The sequence below is a fragment of the Falco cherrug genome, chromosome 4 (genome assembly GCF_023634085.1).
Source record: "Falco cherrug isolate bFalChe1 chromosome 4, bFalChe1.pri, whole genome shotgun sequence".
Taxonomy (NCBI): Eukaryota; Metazoa; Chordata; class Aves; order Falconiformes; family Falconidae; genus Falco; species Falco cherrug.
The window spans coordinates 80224150-80246341 of NC_073700.1; the positions used below are offsets into that span (position 1 = coordinate 80224150).

The 22192-nt window shown below is 38.3% G+C and overlaps 1 protein-coding gene across 1 annotated transcript in view; it reads left to right on the forward strand.

Annotated features, from left to right (window-relative positions):
• The window catches only part of PHF14 (PHD finger protein 14), a 173923-nt gene extending 173603 nt beyond the window's left edge, over window positions 1-320 (forward strand). The window contains exon 19 of the mRNA XM_055706704.1: window positions 84-320. Within this exon, the coding sequence (XP_055562679.1) occupies window positions 84-305 (222 nt within the window). The 3' untranslated portion in view covers window positions 306-320. The remainder of the gene's footprint in view (window positions 1-83) is intronic.
• Window positions 321-22192: the final 21872 nt, after the last annotated feature.

Here is a 22192-nt window from a genome sequence, read left to right on the forward strand (position 1 = left end):
ACCAGGTTGCTTATCTACATCTTGGTGTGTATTTTAAGAATTTTCTTTTGCTGTGAAGTCACATTGTTAATTCCCATTTTTAGGATTTGGAGTCGAAACAAAACCAAGACTACCCTCTCTTCCTTGTGGATAAAACCAGCCAAGAGAATTGTCACCTTTCAGAGGTGTCAGTGCGATGGGAACAGCAGGGAGAGGCTGCAGCCAGCAGCGGGACAGATGGACAGAGAAAAGACTCCCATTCCCCAGAGCTTCATTTCCATTACAGATGCCAACAGCCTGGAAACCAGACTGAAGAAGAGATATAGCTCAGGTCATGTTTTTTAGCACATCCCTACATAGTCTTCTGTATTTGCTGGGCCTTTGTTAAGAGGCAAAGGAGAAGATGACTGCACTGGTGAATGCTTAAGATACATAGCAGGCCATGCTGGAGCAAAAATGGCAGATCTAGTCTCAGTCAATATCATCCTTGGGTCCAAGCAGTTACACAATTTCTTCTTTCCAGCTCATCTCCCAGGAGAAAGCTTGCAGACGCTGCTCGTTATTGCACACTTCCATTGCCTTTTAAAAAGCCACACAGATGTGAAGAAAGGACTCTTAGAATGAACTTGTAGTTTTTCGTAGGTTATCCCCACCCAGTTATTCATAATGGAGAGACTTTCAGAGACAGACCAGATCTGTTAAGTAACTTCAGCACTGCTGGTATGCAGCCATTGTTGCCTTGCAAGTGGTATCTGAGGAGTGGATGAGGCTGGTCTTTAGCCGCTTTGCTGCTCATAGGCCCAGGAGCATCTCACGTGGTGGCTGTGGGCAGTAAATCCTCTTCCTAAGAACCTGCCGAGAGCAGCGTGCCACGGTGTGACTATCTGTCCTGTCTGCAGCTTTGTTCTCCCAGTGCAGTGAGTACGTGGGGGCCAGAATGGTTGGTATGGAGCAGCCTGCTGATCAACACATTCGCTCAGTCCTTCAGCCAGAGTTTGACCCATCAGCTGTACTGAGACAAGACTAGAGAAAGACTAGTGAAAGTTTGGGGTTATCAGCTGAGAAGTTCGCAGAAGTAAAAGTACTTCTTTAGACTAAAATAAGTTTTCCATTAATAACTATAACTGACAACTAAGTCTTTAGAGCCATATTTTCTGGTCATCTCATCATTGCATTCTCTATCTGGTCAGATTTTACTGTCCACACCTGGTTAGGAAGTTACAGCTTGTTTGACATAGACATCAGGCCTGTTATTTTTCTGCTTTTTCTCAAGGCTGGAATTCTGTGTGACATTAGTCTCCAAAACTGGTTGGAATCTCAAGTAAAGGTAGTGTCTCACTAAAGAAGGAAAAATATAGAAACCTCTCATTCTTGGCCTACTTGTTGGTCTCTGGTATCAATTTAAACACAAATTTATGACCAGCCACCCTGCTTCTGACCTGTAGCCTGGAACTGTCCTTTTTTCAAAGATCTCCTCTTGCCTGGGCATGCTGCCACTGCTGAAATCATGCAGGCTCACTTGATTTAGGTTCCCTTATGAAAAAAGGCGGCAGTTCCAAGTGTTTTCTGAGAGCACACCAAGGCTGAATTAATTTCCCACCTTCTTACTGTCCAATGCTTGTTAACCTTCAGAGAACAGCAGAGTTTTGCAGTAGGGCAAAGCCCATCTTTGTTAGGACTTGAGAGGAGGCTGAATCCTTATAACAATGAAAGTAGCTGTTTCATTGGAATGATTAATTACCAAGTAATTTTTCCAAGGTAATCAATCACCTTGTATTCTTGTTTGAGCGGTTAGTCTTGGGTAGAAGTTTTTAAATTATTTTAAAAGTAAATATTTATTATACAAAACTTAAGCGTCCGGTTGCTGACTTGCAAATTCATGGCCTATTCCCTTTACTGCTTTGTTCACGAGTAAGACCTTCTTACCATAATGGCAAATACTTACGGTAAAAAGGTCTCACTCATTAATATTTGCCATTATTGTAGGGGTTTTTATTAATTACAGCAATACCCCAAAAGAAGAATTCCGTTCAAAGGAATGAGAGTCAGTCTCCATTCTATTCTGAGTTAAAACTGAAATATACCTAGTGAGGATTTGGCTCTAGCCTATGTGGTGCTTTCTGGTGGTGTGGTTAGATTTCTTTGTTTGGTGGATGTACCTTACAAAGTGTTAGAAATGTTCATAATTGGCTCTAAAAGCTGAGAGGATTGCACAGACCCTACAGGATTTGAATAAAACAGTGATAATAGTGACCATTTACTTCAGAGAAATGTTCAAGCTAATACATAAAACTTTTTAGTATTGCATTTTTAGTATTTTAACTCTTAGCAGAAGATCAAGTGGCGTATCAAATTCTAATACCAAGGCTCACCATTAACTAAGCCAATGTTTGACCTATTTAAAAATTTTGATGTCTAAGAATCTTAAAATATAGCTAAAGTGTGGAAGGCAAAAAAACCCCCCAAACCTACAACTGCTATCTCCCCGTCATTTATTCTATGTTGAACAGATCTGTGGAGCAACCTGGTCTGATCTCAAGCTGACCCTGCTTTGAGCAGAAGGCTCAGCTAAAGACCCCTTGAGCTGCTTTCCCATGTGAATTATTCTGTGATTCTGCAATAATTATTTCATGTTTATATACTTACCAGCTTATATGTGCAAATAGAAAGGTTTATAAAACACTTTGCTTAAAAACTCCCAAGTGCGTCTGTTTTCCCTCTGGAAATGTGAGGGATATCTCACTTCCAGTGCATGACCCTGAGCCTCTCGCTGCATCCAGTCTCCCAACTTTGAGCAGAATCCAGGCATTACCCTGAGCTCTGGGGGTCCAGGTGAGCTCCAGGGGCTCAGACCGACACTGCATTATAAAATAAGACTTGTAGTGGAACTGTTCAGCCTCTAAAAATGAATAGCAGATTTTAGTACTCCCTTTCAGAGTGCATGAACAATTTGGGCATACTGATTTATCGTTTATCCTTTCAGAAATATGTCATAATGGAAACAGAACTGAGGTGTTGTTTTGGGAGGGTTTTTAAGTGTTATTTTTCCCTCTTCTTAAAGTTTCAACACCTCAAACACATACAGACTTAGGTGATGCTTGCTGAGCTCAAGCCGACACAATTAAATGTCACTGAGCTCTGGTGGTGACAAGGAACTTCAGGCACTTTCCCCATTCCTTTGTGCACAAGTCCTGCTCTACTGACCACCAGTTCTGTATCTCTGGAAAGTGACTGACCTCTGGACTTATCACAAACCATATACAAGCTTAAACTTGTAAGATGATACGTATGTGGTATTTCTAAAAAGTAATGGCACTCTCCCAGATATACCTTGGAAGGGATTAATATTTTTGAGTTTATGACCAGTTTACAACAGAACATTGATAAAGGTGTATTTTTTCTTGTATTCTTATTTTGTTGTTTTACTTCCATTGAGATAATTATTTTTGCATCTCTTTATTTTATGTCTCACCATAGATGATACAGCTGATAAATACCAATTTTAGAAAAAAGGCTTATAGGTTGGAAATAATGTTTTAAGTCCATGTTTTGATCTGTTAGATAGCACTGACTGTAGCATTTCCCTTGTCTACTCTTTCTTCAAAGGGATGGCTGTAAGCGTTTGCTCTGTAAGGATCTGCCTACAGCTCTAGTAGCTGTACTGTTCTGTGCTTCTGTAGAAGTTCCTGGTCAGTATTCCATTACATCTATGTTAGCTAGATGCTCTGATAGAAATACAGTCACCCAAAGTATAATCTACAGTGTTACTGCTTTAGGGTGCACCCTGCACAGTCTCCTTTTAAACAAAGACATGTTCATCTTTTGATGATCATTCATTAGAGAGTTCATCCATGATGTACATAACATCTTAATAAAGCATAAGGGTTTAGTATTTATGAAAGAAAAGCAGTGAGGCATAAGGTGGTGATTCTCCAGTGAAGCAGTAACCTCAGGAGCTCTGATTCAGCAGAGACTTATTGACACCTTTCCCTTGGGTCAGGTCAATTGAGACCAAAAGCATTGCAAATGTCACAAATGGAGGGCCGCTGAAGACAGAAGTGACACTTATTTACAAACCTTCACTGGCTGGCTTATCTCTGAAGCTCTATTGATTACCTCATGAGGAGAAGGCTGTATATTCTTTCTCTTCTGACAAAGCACGGTAAGTTATGTGGGCACAGGTAATGGAAGCAGTGAATTTGGGGGAAAAGAGATCTATGGGTGAAGTAAAGTACAACAGACGCTCTGATGTCAAGAAAGGTGCTGTGATAAAAAAGAGGGGAACAATCAAAGCTGCCAAGAACTTGTTGGAGTTAACCTATGCTAGTATGGCAAGCAGCAGAGCCATTCCTATGGCAGATTATTACACAAGCTGTCTTGTTTTGCCTTACTGAATTATTCTGTACCCATGTCTTATGAAAAAAGCTGTTTTGCTCTGACATTTTAAGTACATCACTATGGCAGAAGGGTTCTGGGGAACTGTGGGTCGCATGTCTTTTTGCAGGCTTCACCTAGCAAACTCCTTCTTTATCACAACATGCAGGGCAACACCATTAGCAAACCCAGGCATCCTGCCTTCTCCCCACTCTCCCATTCACCTCTTTTAGTATGTAAATATCACATTCATGGGTAATCTTCCCTACCCTAACAAGCATAACCAGTCCTGGTGCATTAACCATGACGGAGACCACATGCAGGCTCCTGCTACACAGCTGGCTGCATAACACAGCTGCATTAAGCAGCTATACTATATATATACACACAGCTGTATATATATACAGCTATACAGCTGCATTAAGCATGCTAGCGTGGGTGAGGCTGGGGTGGGGCATCGCCTGAGTCTCCTCAGCCCTTTCTGCCCCTCTCCCTGCTCCAGGTGGGTCTGTTCCTGACAGAGCCCACTAACTCCTCAGATTAAAATATCGGTTTCATCATCACTCGGAAGAACACTGAGCTGACACTTCTGGGCAACACTTTTCGTCTCCAGTTAACTTAGTATTTTTAAGTAACATTGTTTAGATGAAGCATACTGACTGTGATTCAGCAGAGGCTTCACTCTTTCCCTAATCACATTACATATTTGAGGAAATCAAGTATGTCTACAGATTTAGTTAAAAAGCCATGTATAGTCATAAGTTCTTTATTTGATGACAGCCTTTTCTTTAGATCAGTATAGTGTTAGTGCCACTGTTCTGCTTGTGCTTCTGAACCTAAGCCTGGAAAGCATTTTCTGAGTTGGACTCCTCTGAAGCAGAGACAAACCTTGCTTTCATTTTTGCTGAAGTGGAAGTAGTTCGCAATGCTGATGAGTGTCTACACCGAATTAGGATGGAATTATGAACTGTTTCCTCTGACCCACAATAACATGTGTACTCATGGCCCTGCACACATAGAAACACAAATATGTGTGTATGTGACCATTTGCTTGATTTTTACTTGACTGTATGCCACAAGAAGTACTGTTTTGCTGTTAAACTATATTACAGAGTGATTTTATTTATAGTAGGACCTGGAATTTTAATTTCCACTTTGAAAAACTTCTTAGTTTATGAATAGTTTTCATGGGGACATAGGACCTTGGGGAAAAAGTCTGCTCTTGTAGACACGGTAATGTAGTCTTCTAATAGTGCGAAAAACTAGCATACTTCATGGCATCCTATCCAATGAGCATTGCCATTAAAAATACTTTAGAATGTGGTCAAATTACATTTATGTCATAAAATGAAGTTGTACTATGGTAGAACTCTAATCAGGTTACAATTATTTCCATTTGGCATAAAAAGAAATTTCAAACTCTTGCTGTTTATCAACTTAACTTTGCTAATTGAAGGAAATGGTTTCTATGTCCTTTATAGGACACGCAAAGCACATTTGTACTGCCAAATCAGCTTTTTCAAGGTTGTTGCAAGATAGAGTATAATGGCTGCTGAATGGCTGCAGGATGATTTTTCTGTATTTAAAGGTTAGGGTTTTCATTTCTTTTCTTGTCTAAAACCTAATTCAACTTGTTGATTCAACTTGTATTATAGCAAAGGCAGTGAATAAGAAACCTGACAACAATTTATTTTTGCATGATAGTTATACACAGTAAGAACAGAGGTGCATATGACAGGGCAGAACATACTGACCTTCTGGCAAATTTACGTATTTTTATTATGCCTGTCCATAGGCACTCTACAGAAAAATAGGATGACTGTAATGAGAAATGTCATTGCTGCATATTACAAATGTTCAGTTTATTTAGAATATTAATTCACAATGCAAAAGACAAAAATCTGAGAACTTTCCTTGCTTAGGAAACAGCGTGTTTCTTAATGTGATTCTGATTTTTTTTTGAAGTTCTCATCTAAATTTTTTCTTGAAGCTTCTATTTTGACATTAGACATTTCTTAATTGTGCCAGTCATCACACAAAAGAATTTTCATTCCCATGTGAGAGAATTCAGCAGAGACTGATTTTAATAGCATCAAGCGTTATAACAAAACATTTTGATTTCCATACTGCCACTTTCCCAGCAGGAAAGCACTTATTTCTGAATTCCCCATGGATCCAGCTCTTGCACTTGCTAATTACTGTGCCACTTCCCTGAAGCTTATCTTTGCTAGGGTCTAAATTTCTGGTAAAGAGCTTGACTGTAAAGGAAAGCTCAAATAAAGGGCATTTCCTACTAAAAACTGGTAAATTATAGTCCACATTATCATAATGCCTATTATCCTGTAAATATGTATACATGTACACAGACTGTAATTACAACTGAAATTACAATTAAAATGACACATTCTAGTAATGCCTTCCTACTTCCTAACTGCTTGAATGTCTGTCTAATGGCATAGCATGAAGAGCCACATTAGTGACATACACAAAGTATGTAGCCATGGCTTGAACATTAAATGATGAAAATATATGCTTGTATTTGAATGCATGCCAGGGCAAGCTATTTTTATATCAGTAACATATAACGAATCCAAACAAGTTTCCCACATGTATAAATATAAGCTGTGAAGATGATTAATGATTAATTTCTGAAGGCTTTGATGTGGGATCATGTGTTTAATATACAATATTAAATTATTTTTAAATGGGGATATTATATTAAATTATATCATATTTAGACTGTGATTGTGTCTTACAGCCCAAGTTCTTTTATATTCAAGACTATAAAAATCATGTGATGTTTTATTTTTTGATTCATTTGGTAAGTATACAGGAGATTATGTAAGGTACAAGGACACCAGACATGTTTAAGGTGAAGGATAGCAGTATGTCCTGGTTTCAGACTGGAGGCACTCTTTAAGTCAATATATCTAGAGTCAAAACAAGTCATGACTGGTTTAATTCATAGCTTACATGACTACTATGGTAAGTAAAACAAGACTTTGACTAAGAATATAATTTTTTACAAAGGAAAAAATAGGGTACAGTTTCCTGTTACAGCAAAAATAAGGTGTCTGATTCCATGTTGAAACAACTGGTAAGTCAGTATATAAAATGAAAGGATTTAGTGAACTTGCTTTCACAATCTATCCATATCAGGTGGATACAGAAATACTGCATGCACGTGGTGTGTAGTTATAACTGCTGAAGAATGCTATTGACATGGCAAGGAACTATACCACATAGTCACATTGGCTATTCATATTTATGTAAACTTTAGATATACATTTTGTCATATTTAGTAGATAAAGTGTTACTACATCAGATCTCAGATTCATCCCCAAAATGTTGTCTACATAATCATGTGTATTTTACAGCTAAAGATAAATGTTTGGGGTTTTTTTTCCTTTATCTTCTCAAAGGTTGGGATGACCAGTTGATCTGATAATAGGGGAAATCTGATGAGCTTTGTTTCTGGAATACTGCTACATTAACAGCATATCCTGTTTGAATGATTATGAGCATTGTACCAGTAGGTTAAAAAAATATTTTCTGTCCATTGTTTAAGTTTGGCAATAAACTATTCCTTGTTGAAAAATAAATAGAATTTTACTACTTCAGTACTCCTTTCACTAGAACACTGCCATCATCTTTTTGCATGTTTCACTGATCTTTAAATGGCACGCAATATTAATGAGTTTAAGGGTTATTTTCAAGGAGAGCTTTTTTGTATGTACCACCTATCTTCTGTTTAACGAGTAAGCATTTTCTGCTTTGAAGGCTGGACTTATTGTACCTTTTTTCTTTCAGCTCTTTCACTACTAATATGATCAAAAAGATGGTTAATGTGCAATTTCAAGAACAGCTATAGAAATCTTTTTCAAGTAGGTTTCATTCTTGGACTCTGGTCATCTTGTATACAAACTGCTGAATTGTGAAGTTATTTTTTGATGTATGTTGAGCATGGGCATCTTTCAGTGCAGTCATATCAAATCTTTCCTTCTCTTCTGACATTGCACTGACCCATGGCAACTTTTTTCACCCAGCCTTTGTAATTTTGAATGGGTTTGTCTGGTACTGTTTAAGCTTCCTTATATCTTGGTTGTTGCCAAGTTTCAGACTCGCTTTGAAGAACTGATGCTTATGTATCAAATAGATATATGCTTTAATAAATGCCTAAAATAGGCTGTGCTGTCATCCTCGTTTATTTCCAGGACTCACTGGAGTTCTTACTTTTGGTGTTAATTTGCTTTATTCTTAGGAGTCTTCCCTGTATAACATCTAATTCACAATACAAAACACTGTACCCTGTGCTGATGGTTATACAGAGGTATGGATTGGTTCCTTTTCTTCCCTCAGGGAATAAGTTGTAAGACATTCACTCATAGATATTTTGAGGCACGCTGTTAACACAATTTGTTTCACTTCGTGCCTTTTTTATCCAGCTCCTGGGTATGATTGTAGGTACAGATAAATTAAATTCCTCCCCTCATATATACAGCAAATTGTTCTATTATTCCACAGATTGTCACCCCAGACACTGTGGGTGTTTTAGCATGTGGCTCATCTTACTTACATAAATTTAACATATTGGGGTTTGTTTGATAACTGAACACCCAAAGTGGCTCCTGGTGCCTGAGGACATGACTAGCCCCCAGAGGAAATATATTTAGGTGATGTCTGGAGTGCTTTACCATTTGCAGGCTCCAAGCCCTTGAGGGATTTAAATGCTAAGGTTAAATAGGCAGCTAGTTAACTTAATTGCATTTTTAAAAAAATATATTAGTTTTTGCAGGGCATTGATTCTGCAGATCATCTGAATCATCTGAAGAGTCCAATTTAAGTGATCACTTGCACAGCCTTCGTAGGCTGAAGCCTTTTGAGATAACACACCTAGAAGTAAGGAGCGCTGTATTTGCAGACAGTGGTGGCACAAAGGGGTGAGGGATTACTGTGAGCAGCACTGCCAAGATCATTTCAACAGCATGAAAACTGCTGATAAATACTGTGGAAAAAACCTAAAGTCCCAGTTCATGGAGGCCTGCTTGTCCAGATAGGCTTGAACAACTGCCAGTGAGTGAATCAGATGTCACTTGGGTTTGCGCTAGAGGAGGCAATCTGTTCCAGCAACGCCACAGCCTGAAAAGATGGAATGAATCAATGTGAAGAGATTCCATACACAATGTCCTTTTCATGTTACCAGGAAAAGCAGTTTTATGCCAAATTACTCTGGGATCAGGCTTGTGCCATTTACCTTATTGGAAAGCAATAGCTCCCCTTTATCAGTCAGTACAGTACTCATTTTCATTCCCATCTTTGCATTCAAGAAAAGGATATGGTTTCTTTGACAATAGTGTTGAATTAGGTTTCATTCTCTCAGGTCATGCAACTGTTGATAAATAATTCTATTTGCCGAAATTTAAATCACTGTTGTTTTCATGATAAGGAGAACTTAGATTTTCTTTTGAATTAGCTGAAATTTTACGGGTTGCAGGTTCTGTTCTACCCCTGGGGCACTGTCTGCCCCACTTAGAAAAATGCCAAATTAAATGAGAGCAAAATAAATTAATCTCAATGTTATGATTTCAAGCTTTATTCCTCCCCCAGAAACGCAGACTTGCACGTGCGTGCGTGCGCGCGCGCACACACACACACACACACACACACACACACACACTCATTCTGAATGCTGTTTTTGGTAATTTGAAGGGCTGCAAACAGCTTGAATTATTTTAAATGCCCACTGAGGGATCCAGTAAATTTTTATATTCAGCAGTGCATATTAACTGTATTCCTGCCTTGGCTCTAACAGTCTATCTTTTCTGTTCAGGTTTGGTTTAGATGGTTTTCAGTACTCTTACCTATATTCATTAATTTTCTCCAAAACTAACCTTTAAATAATGACCACTTTCTTTCAAGCATTTTGGAAAAAAATTGCGTTGGATGCAGACAGAAGAAGACTTTGAATAATCTGCCCTGCCAATCAGTGAAAAGACATTCCCAGGTTTAAGTTTCTGAGGGGACAGATTATTGCTGAGTGATAAATTTGTATTTGATATTAACCAAGTAGTGCTTGTATAGAAGCAGCCAGGGTGGCAGCTAGTGGTTCCTGAATAGGGAGACATGACACAGCTATAATTTATGGGCTCATTGCAGTGTTCTCTTATCCATTCCCATTGCCCATCTTTCTAAATAAATTTGTTGCTTCGGGTAGCCTATTTACTAATCAGGAAAATTGCTATCAGTACAGAAGTGAACAGAATACAGAAGAGAGGAAAGCTTAATTTAGATTTACAATTAATCCTTTTAGATCTTTTGCAAAATAACTTTTTTTTGTTCACACATTGTGATTACTTTTGTGGTATCTTCATGTCTTGCCACTCTTTTAATAATTGTACCATTTTCCGTGCAGCACTTCTCCAATGTGTCTCAGGTGTCCCCTGTGCTATCTCTTCCACACATATTTTGTGTCTGTTGCCGATTTAAGCCATAAATATTTCAAAAGCTGTAAGTTAAAAAAAAAATCAATGATGACATATATGCATTGTTCATAATATATAAAGACAGTGGTTTGAAATGGCCATTTGAAAGTTCCTGAAAATTAGTCACCATAATATTTATTATAGAACTGTCTCCTTTATCAACATAATTATTATTGTTATTGATATTACTATAGGCATCCTATTATTGTCACCTTGTGCTTATTAGACAGGAGACTGTTTCATATGTGAAGGCAAAGTTTCCACAATTTTTTTTGCCAGCCATTTGAAATACTGAGATGAATTTGGACCTAGCTGCACAGAGATGTTCCCATGTCCTCCTAATAATTTTTTTCATCCACCAGCTGTACTTTCTCCTTTGGACTGGGGCAGAAGAGCCCTTCTGCAGTGTTGAACCATGGCTTACCTTCTGCTGCCCTGAACATGAAGGGTGTCACTTCAGCACTGAATAGCTGAGCGCAGCGACCACGCTGCTGTCTAGCCTGTAGGCAGACGTGCGTAAAGCAATAGAAAGCATATGCTTCTCATGGCCTCCAGCCCTGAAGTCTGAAACACATGGGTGATGTACAGGAGATGGTGTCAAAGCAGAGCTAGAGCAGTAATTGCACACTGTTTCTGGTTGCAGGGCTTTGGTGTCATGCTCATGAGTCCAAATGCTGCCATGAATAATTGAATCTCACTTAGAGTTACATCTTCCCTCTGTCATCCTGTTTTAAGTGATTATAACTTTGGAACCTCTGGGTGAAGACATATTATGTGCAAGTTAAAAATGCATATTCCTTTATTGCCTCAGCTTTTTGTTTTGTCATATCTTTTTAAAAATTTTGTAAAAAATAAGCTGCCAAGGACTATACAGGAGTTCAGAATTGAATGGCCATTAATCTTATGCCTCCAAATAGGCGTCATAATTCTGATGTATAACCAGAAATATTTATGATTGTAATCAAAGAATTACTGTGGATATAAAGTCTCATACAACTTTTTGTAGGTCAGTTTTAAAAGTTTACGTAGGAAGCAGTATCTGATAAAGGAATTCAGACCCACAGAAAGGTAAATGCTGGCTTGTTTGTGACTTTTTGTGCATGTCAATGTATTCAACTGTTGGCAGAGCTGACCAAACATGAATTTATTTCCATAAAACAGTGAGACTGGGTAATCTGTTGTACTTTCCCAATTAGTTGTAACAAGAGACATTTGACTACGTTATTGGAAAACTAATATAATTATCAGATTCTGTATTGGAAAATTCATAATGATTTGAAGCTGCTGGCAACATTTAATGAGATTTCCTGGTTTGCCTTCATTCATTCAAGTATGTCCTTTAGCAGTCAGGTTGGTAAAGGTTGAGACATTTTGGCATGAAAGAGCCTCTTAAATGCAAAATTCTTGTATAGTGGGGACTGTTCATACCCCACACCTTATCTGAACCTGATTATAATGGAGAACATGTATTGGCTTCTTTTTTGTCATTTTTTTCCATGATGAAGTTTCTGCCACAAATTATGAGAAAACTAGGTTTTTCCTGATATCAGATTGCTACTTAATCTGCACATGTATTTATGAAAGAAAAAAATAATGGTCTATTGGAAGGTTTAAATACTCAGAATGCTTTTCTTGAGTAGAAGAAAGGGCAAAATTAACAAAGAAGACTCAACAATACTTGTTATATGCACTTTTAGATTCTAAATACAGCTTGTGACTATACAACGCTGTGAGACAGACTTCAAGACTGCATTTAAATATAACTGTAACCCAACAAAAATATATTTATCATTCTCTATTTGAAAAATGACTTGTGAAGAATAAAAGCTGTCTGTAATTTTAAGTAAGCTGTATCTTTTAGTGTAACTTTGAAGTAATTATTTTTATGTTGTATAATATGACCCAAATATTGTATTTTTGTCAGCATGTCTAATAGGTTGCTCAATACCCTTGTTCTGTACAGGTCATTGAGCCCATTCATGTTCAATGATATACAGCATGAATGTTCATGGGTAGTTTGATACATCTTTAATAGAAGGTGACGGAAATGGCACAAGGTTTTTTGTGACCTTCTAGAAGTGTGTTTCCAGCCAAAGTGAATTGCACATCTAGCCTCATCAATGGAAAGAGAAATTCTGGGGTAGAAAAAGTTTAACTACTGCAGATAAACCTCTGAGAGCTGGCCAGTCATTTCCTGTGATTGCCATTATAAAGCAAATTAAAGGAACATCTTGTTTAGATAAATTACTGTACAGAGTGAAAGGTCATCACAAGCATTTTCCTCTCACTTCTGAGGTCTTGCATTAGTTTATGCTGCTTCGATGACCTCGTCTCTGCCCTCAGCACAAAACGCTGTGAGTAAGTAGTTCTGCTCTGGGCCCTTAGCCTGAGACTACATGAAAGAACTCTGAATACTCAGTCATAAGTAATATATACTAAAACTGATGTCAGCAGACATTAAAAAAAACTAAAAGTGGACAATTTACTTCTTAGAAAGTAATAATTTAATATGTGAAATCATAATGAGAATTAATATGACTATGAAAAGTCTCTCCAGTCAATAAAATGCATATTATATTGAAGAGACAGATATGAAAGGAATCCTGAAAGCCTAGTCCAAGATGACCATTAACTTTATCAATGCAGAATGAAAATTATATGTGGTCATTCTGGCCCATTTTATAATACCAAGTGGCACAAAACAAATTCATGAGGCCCAGGACAGGCAGTCCAGGCATGGATCCCAGATAACTTTGGTGAAGTCCAAGCATGGAGCTGGTAGAAGCTAGTGCTGGTTATCGGGAGGATGGAGATACTTGTACTCTCTGACTTGTCACTGAACTGATGGGTCAGAGAATTAATCGGAGCAGCATGGTGGAGTGTGACTGTGAATTGAACGAACTGGGATACAACTGTCCACATCTCGATGTAAGTGCAGGGAGGTGACACTAACCTCGTGCAATGAGAAGAAAGAGGGGTAGGTGCTCCTTCAGTGTGCCTCGTCTCTGGCAGATCACCGGGCTGTGTCTTCTTGCTCTGAAAACTGCTGGCAAAGGAGTGTAGCAAGTGTTCAGTGCCATATTACTAAGGCATTTGTAGTGTTTTGTATCAGTGTGTACACAGCATAAAAGGTTTTTAAAACTTAGTGGAGTACAACGTCATATATTCTGAAAGTCCACGTGGAGTGCTTTTGTGGTGGAGTCTGGTAGAATACTATGATGGGAAGAAGCACAAAACATGTCTTTATTTAATATGTCTTTTAACAAGATGTCTCTGGGTATAAGATCCTGTGAAAAAGAAGTTTCTCTTGCACTTGATGCCCGGTGTTCCTGCCTAACACAGAATGGGTTGATGGATGGTGGATGACAGTAATGCTTATAACTTGCATGTGGGGAGGCAGGAAAAGGTATAGGCTGCAGCAGCATGCTGCAAATTAATAGCTGAAAAGGACTGTGAAATGGGTTAACAGTGTAACTCTATATAAATGCTGACAGGCCTGAGAATTGGATTTTCTTCTTTTAGCTGGGGCAGTCTGTATTGCACACTCCTTCTAGAAAAACAGGAGTCTAGAAAAGAAAGATTAATTTTTTTTCTCTGCAGGCAACAAACCAGAGTAAGAGTGTCCATCAAATGTAGTAGCTCTGCCTTAATCTGCAGCAAACCCTGTGCCAGGCAAGCAGGGCAGAGTTCATGGAAGCAACGGGACCTTCACTCTCAGCTTGAATTTGAAAGTCTGGTGTTAGGTTCAAAGCACTGATCTCCACTGTCATCCTCCATGACCGTGACCCCAGTTTTCTCACTTTATTTAGAACACCTACGAGAATGGCATGGTCACACCACAGATAGCTTGTGGATTTTGTTTCATTACTTTTACAAAAAAAGATCAGCTGATGACAGTGTTAGTTAGTTAGCTCCCGGCTTCTGCTCCAAAGAGTCTTCAGGAAATTAAAGTGAGACTGTCATTAGTTAAAGGACTGGGTGGCATTTGGTAACACTTCTAACATTGCAAAGTTTGTAACGTGTGTTGTACCATTGAGGACGGTGGCTAATGGGCAGTTCTGTGACATCGCTGGTTGAAACATCAGTAATCAGTTTTCTTTTTATGGAGAAATGAAGGTTATGAACAGGGAAGAATATATATTAGGAGAAAGAACCCAAAAAGCTGTGCTGAAATGCTAAGCAGAACTTAGGAGACAGAATGAAAATATTTAGAGCAGGTTTGACTAATTAAAATTTCAGTGAGGTTTAGAGATCAAATACAGTGCAAAGTTTGTTCTCACCTTATATTTCTGCTTGGAGGTGTACTCTGCAGTTTCCAGCCTATTACACAGTTTATTTCCAACCTAATTGGAAGGGAGTGGTTCTTCTTTAACTAGTTCTTTTGATTTTTACCCCAGTCAAGCTTTATTAATTATGCCACAGTACACTGCAGGCATTATAAATCTTATTGTGCATATACCAGTGTCCTCTAAATTGATCTTATGGGCATTTACGTTGGACTTTTGCCAACACATTGGTCCTGTTTCAATCTCCAGTTTTTAATCTGGTCTTGGTTTCACCCCTGAATTTATTGTTAATTGTATAAGACTGATTTAAAAGTCTAATTGCATTGTTGTGTTTGACAGAGTTATTTAACTGTCTGAGGGTAAAGTCATAGCAAATTTATAACACTTCCAGACCGAAAGACACTTTGAAAAATTTCACAACAGAGTGAAGTGTTCTCTGTGGTCACTATAAGACCAGGATTTTGCCTGAGAGGAGGTGATGCAGTAATGCCAAGGCCTTTAGTGTAAGAAGGTGTAAAGGAAGTAACTAATTGCTTTGATACACAATTTTGGAGAGTGAACAGGTTACCAGTGTAACTACAAAAACTATGGTGAGAGGGAAAGCTGCACACAGTGCTCTGCCACCAGACAGCAGGCAGCTTGGGCAGGAGAGGAGAATTCACAGGTGAGGCTGAGCAACCCCATCAGAAGTGCTATAAATGAAACATAACAAGTGTGTGGATTAATTTTAGGAGAAAAGGCTTTCTGGCTCTGGTTTTACAGCCAGTCTAAGGTCGTCTGGATCCTTGCTGATGCTGTGAGCACAGCTCTAGCTGCATCTTACCTTTCCTACCTTTGCACTGGCTCTGGCAGTCGCGGTTGCTGGCTATGAGCACACCAGATGAACAGCTTTCTGGGCTCCATGGTTCACAGGCCCACTCTCATCTGAGGTGTGTGGTGGTGGGACCATGGGACTGATGTTAATTCTTTTGTCTTGGCTTTACCCGGCTGGTTACTGATTTGATTCAAGAGACCTTTTCTTGGCCCTGTGTATTTTACATGTATGTAACTGCATGATCATTAAAGAGGTGTCAGAAATATTTTCTCTCCCCCATTCCCTTGCTTTGTTTTCTTATTTTCTCTCACGAAGCAGTTTTGGTTGGCTACATGCTGAGTCTCTCACTCATTGCAGCATTTAGCAAGAACACTCTGGCAGATAGACTTGGCTTATGAATTCATTTTCATAATGTTCCAACAGCCACATCATGGCTTTTTCCCTGACAAGAGGGAGATTTAAAAAATGATAATAAAAAATAAGCACATTATAACCCAGCAGGAATTATTTTTGCAAAGTTACATTTTAATGCAGGAACTACATAGTAGGAGGCTTTTTAGGTCAGCATAATTGAGCTCTAGAGTTGGTTTGTGTTGTGTTTTTCTTCATGTTTGTTTTTTTAACGCCTGCTATGGCTTGATGAACTATACCATTTGTGCTGTTTCAGAGACATCACAAAGAATTAGCAAAAGCAGAAGGAGCACAACGGTGTCAGACTGGAGCAATAGGGATTTTTGTATGTGTGTTTTGTTTGAGTGCAATGACCCTCCCAGGAAACGTCAGATATTCAAAGAAATCACTGTGTAAGACCATTTTTGTATATGCATATTTTAAAAAGTTTGCTATTGCTATGTGGGGGAGATAAGAGTAATCATATGAAAAGGGCTTCCAGTGTACAGACTGAAGAGATGTTGCAAGTTTACATGGCGCCTAGGAGAAAAAGAAACCTTTATCCCCACAGGCAGTCTTCTAACATACGTGGCCCTCATTTTTCTGTTAGGGAATTAATGTTTTTCAGTGTTTAAGGAGATTTGGGAAGGATTTTACTGATTGATAGGCTTTTTGTCTTACTCAGCAAGTCATCAGAGACTTCCCCTCAACCCCACAAAACATGGGCACCTACCAGCAAAAGCTGTGCCCCAAGCCATTCCTGCCACAGACCAGGCGCTGCTCAGTGGTATGTTTCCACAAACCAACAGATTAATTTCTCACTTTTCAACAAACTAACTGGAAGCTGACGGAAGCCACAGAAAACCTGTCTCGTTGTCAGTGCCACTGGCAGGATAAGCAGCCCAGGAATGTATTTGCCAGGGAGATCATCATGCTGTCAGAAGGCATTAAAAGAGTCTAAGCAATCTTCAGAGCCCAGTAGGCAGAACACCACGTGCACGTAGACTCATCAGTTCTTTCCTGATGTGCTCACAGTTTAAAAGACACGGTTTAGATGGAGTTGCTTGCAGAGTGTCTTCTTGGTTTGTTAACATCTCTTCCTCTTGAACTTGGAATGTGAAAAACATACTCTGTGGAGTCTGAATATGTATGTTTGAATTGTTCATTGTGTTGTTCAAACCAAACATTGTAGTGTGGCATATAACATCAGAATGTGTCAGATTTTTTTGGAAAGCATTTTTTCCGTGTTTATAGAATGCCTCACATAAGCGACCACAACTAATGAGGTATGACTTCTACTTTAACCACCTCTACTGGGGATACTTTGATGAAAATACTTAATAATACATTTCAATAGACAGGTGGGTTTGCATCTTTGCTGAAATACATATGTTCAGATTTGTTTTAATTGCAATTGAGGGTGTCTTAGATACAAGGTACTCTAAAATGTTCACTTAATTGAACGGATGTCTCTCTAGCTTCTTACCAGGAAAAATTCTGCTCTTCAGAGCATAGATAAAATATGAAAAAAATCACAGGAATGTTGACAAAATAAAAATTAGAGTGTATTTATGAAACATGTTGGAAGTTATAAGGGCCTATAGATTGCCTTTATTATAGAGACTGTAATTTTTACTTATGTATTTCTAAATTAATAATTTAAAAATATTTAGGACTGTTTTTATTTCTTCTTTACTCAATCTCTAAAATATCTGAAATGAAATAAAAAATGGTAAAGACAGTTTTATCTTAGCTGGTTCCAACAAAAAGGCCTGTTCAATCTGAGATTTGAAAGGCTTTCCACCCATCTGTTTTCCTTTTTGGTCTTTGGCATTTTACCCACTAAGATTAAGTGATCGAAGAGGTAACATCTGTACTTTTTCCAAACATGGATTACACTCTATGGGAAATAAACAGGGAATTTGGTGGAATTAAACTTTTATAAAACTCTTTAAGTGTGTATATGTAGAGGAATTGTAGTGGAATGAAGCTGGGTTAATTAACATTGATAATATACAGCTGTGGGCTGGCTTCAGGGGCGGTGGGTTGGCTGATGTGGATAATGTGCAGCTGTGGCTGGTTCCTACTAAGCAGTGAAATAGCTCTAAGGGGTAGGGAAGGGGAGCACTGGGTGAAGAGAGATCTGGAAGAAGCAGAGAGAGAGGAAAGAGAGCACCCTAAATGTAGGAGGGGGTCCAGAGGTGGACACAGCAGAGGTGAGAAGCAGGGTCGACTGGCCTGACAAGGGTGAAGAAATAGTATGGACAGTAGATGAACTTTTGCAACCTTATGGGGGATTGGTGGCTGTGCTGGGGCAAGGCGTGGGAACTGCTTCTTGAAGTTAACCTGGTATGGGGTGGTAAAAGCCTTGTTGCAGCTGGCTAGTTTTGATGGTGCTGTGACACGTATATGCAGCAAATACAGGGAAATCATCACTTTTTTTCCTCTGGGTTTCATACTGGCATGCAGTGAAGGGTTCAACAGAAAAAAAGTTTGTTCTTGTTTTTTCAAGATTATGCATTTTTCTAACAAAAAAAGCTGCTTCAGCTAACCTATAGTACTGGGTTTCTGCTTTGTGGGCTAAAAACAAAAAAGGAAATGATAGTCAACAATGGAAACTCCAATTTATCAAGTAATCATCGGAAAGTGTTGCTTTGCCTTTTGTAGCAACAAAGATGGCACTCTTAAATGGCATACTTCTAAAGCAGAGCTTTTATGCACACAGGGCTTCATTTACAGTGCTCCAGCTCCTCCTAAAATTAGTGACTCGGAAATAAGGCATGTAGTCTTCCTTTTGAAACAAACTCCTATCACATGAATATTTCATGAAGCCTTCTAGAAAGATGGAAGGAGAAAACAAAAACTTGCCCTGGCTACACAAATTGTACCTCAGACTGAGAGTAATAGAGCCATTTTCTAGAAATCTGACAAAGAAGGTCCTGTCCGCATTTCTGGAAAAAAAACCAACCCAAACCACCAAGCATCCAGTGTACTTCTCTGGTAACCAATAGGAAATTACTAATCCTTAGTATTAGGAATCATTGCTTGGAACAACTTGAAAAATAGGAGTTTCAACTTGCAAAAAGCTCAGTAGTCACTACTATGGACCTCATTGTTTGATTCTCTTTCAGAACAGAGCAAAAAATTTTTTTTTTTGTCTTTTCATGTGCCAGTAGGGGAAGTCACCCACCCTTCAGGACAGCTCACAGCAGGAGGAAATAGTCTGAATAAGCACTAGAGTTGTAAAAGATTAAATCCCTTTTATGCTAATTTGGAGAAAAAATATTAAATTTGTAAGTAGCCCAAACCTGCTTAGCCATCTTTTTGTCACTTGACAATCTTTGCTCACTCTGAGAGTATTCCCTACACAGTCTTAGGCAAAGCCAGTGTATTTATTTTGGAAGTTTTGTCTACATGATTTGACTATTTTCTACCAGGTGAAGAAATTCGGTATCAAAATTTCCTAGGCAACACCTATGTTCAGCTCCAGGAACTCTCTCTAGACCAACATATGAAAAATGCCACACAGTGGCACAAATCATACCTAAGTAACTCATATGTTGCTTTGATGAGGTATGCATCTTGTCCTGTAGTGGGATGCTACTGAAAGGGACAAATAGTTGTATTAAAACCCACTAAAACATTATAGAGGAAGCAGATAAAAAAGAAAGGTTGTTTACCAGATAAAATTGTTAAAATAATTTAGATGTTGAAATAGTTCTCTCAGCATCTTGGAAAATCTAGAAATTTTCTTTTTAAGATTAATTAAGCACATAAAATTCTACTTTGTGCCCACCCCCATCCAACTGGGAAACATCTGGCTTTAAGCTATCAGAGATCATAACTGTGCTAATAGAAAGAAGATTCTGAAAGTGGTGAGAATTAGTTAACATATGTCTTAACGAAGGATTTAAATTGTCTTTTCTTAATGATGTTTCAGCCTCAAAAATTGGCAGAAAAAGAGAGATCGGCTAGGTAAGAGGCAAGAAAGTTCAACATGCACACAAGGATATTCTTTGAAGTTCTTCAGCTACCAAGGACAAATTTTGCCATTAAACCATGAGCAAAAAACCACCCTTTTACAGCTAAAAACTTGAAAGCTTCTAAATGTTGCAAACTGCTGAGGCCATCTAGAGCAATAACAAAGATTCTGCATTACAGAAGTCCAAACTAGGACATAGTGAAATTGATCTCAGAAAGTCCGCAGACTCTTGAAGGTTTCAGACATTTTCTACTAACACTTTACCTGTGGTCTTTATAGACATTTTTAATCCATGCTTCAGCACGTTGCTCTGTTATGATCCATCTTAGGACTAATATGAACTTATCTTTTGGTGCAAATGCTCTTTACATAAATTATAGAATGAAGAACAGAGAAGCTTTATATCCTTTTATTGCTTAATGCTTCATAATATGGAACAAAGATTTTATATTATGTTTCGGAGATGCCGATATAAAGAACAGTATAAGAAGGCAAATAAATGCATCTTTAACACTATGATAATTTACAAAAGGACAAAGGATATCGATGTTTGTTTCGTTGACTTTTGCTAGCTACTTTTTTGAGAAACTATTTAAAGTTTTCTGTCAAGCATACTCCCATCCTTTTTTCTCCTGTGTTGATACTGCATGTACTCTGCAAGCAAAATGTGGTTTTTCTTTCATAACCTCTTTAGCATTTGGAATTAAAATAATTCTTTAGGAAAAGTAATATATTACAGAATATTTTGAAGTGACAAACCATAATTCCAAATGCTTTTGCAGTTATTTTCTGAACGTTAATCCTTGTTATAGAATAAAACAAGGGATATATGTGGATTAAAATGGCATTCATCTGGAATGGCTTGAGGAACGTGTTTTCACATGCTTCCACTAATTGCAACAGTTGTAGCAAAATGAAATAATTTATATTTTTCTTTGTAACTTTTCATCCAGTTATTAATTTTTAAAGAGAGTTTACATTTGCAAACCTCTCAGAAATGGTTTGGTCTGTTTCAATGGTGACATTTAACGATAATTGTCCAGTATGATTAAAATGTGATGTATTTACAGATTGGTAAATCCACTCTTACAATGTTATCTAAGTAATTAAGCCCAGTTATTGCTAGTAGTACTAGTCAATCAGTAGTGCACATGATTTAAAGAAAAGATACTTGTGGCTGATTTTGCATGTTTGCTGCTGAGAGAATAGCTTCCAGGTAGAAATGATTCACTGGTACACCTGATGTTGGAACTATGCCTCAACTAGCTATGAGATAAAGGAAATGTGTATCATTTTTCAGCAAAAAATCAAATGTTTCAATGTAGAGATGAAGACCTCTGCTTACATTATAGAATGTGGAAACCTATGTGATGCAAGGTGAAACAGCCTTTCAGGAAGGGCAATTACTGGTCACAACATGGACAGAACTTGAAAAGTTAAGAGTCTAAAATCTAGATTAAAAATTGAATCTGCTTGTAAAGAATCTCCAGTTTTGAAACAGAAGTGATCTGAAGTGGAGGACAATCAGAGCTTGGAAAAGGGTGGGAGAAGCCAGACAGGAATGCTGAAGATAGAAGAAATGGTACAAGAGGGAAAAAAAAGTTATCTTGCTCTGCTTGTTTCTGTTGTTGAATGCATTGTTTCTTGGGTCCAACCTCCTGAGCAATGTTCAAGCTGCTGATTACGTCTGCGATTTTTTTATTTTTTTTTTCCTGCTTCATCTTTGACTTTTTCCAGAGTAGCTAGTGCTTTGGAGTTAGTAGCTGATAGGATTGAGCTGTGTAGTAAGCTGAACGCTGCACTGCATTGAAACCCTTAGTCTGCTTCTTGTGACATGTAGTCTCGTACTAAAGGGCATGCATTTCAAAACGGAGCACCTTCCCCA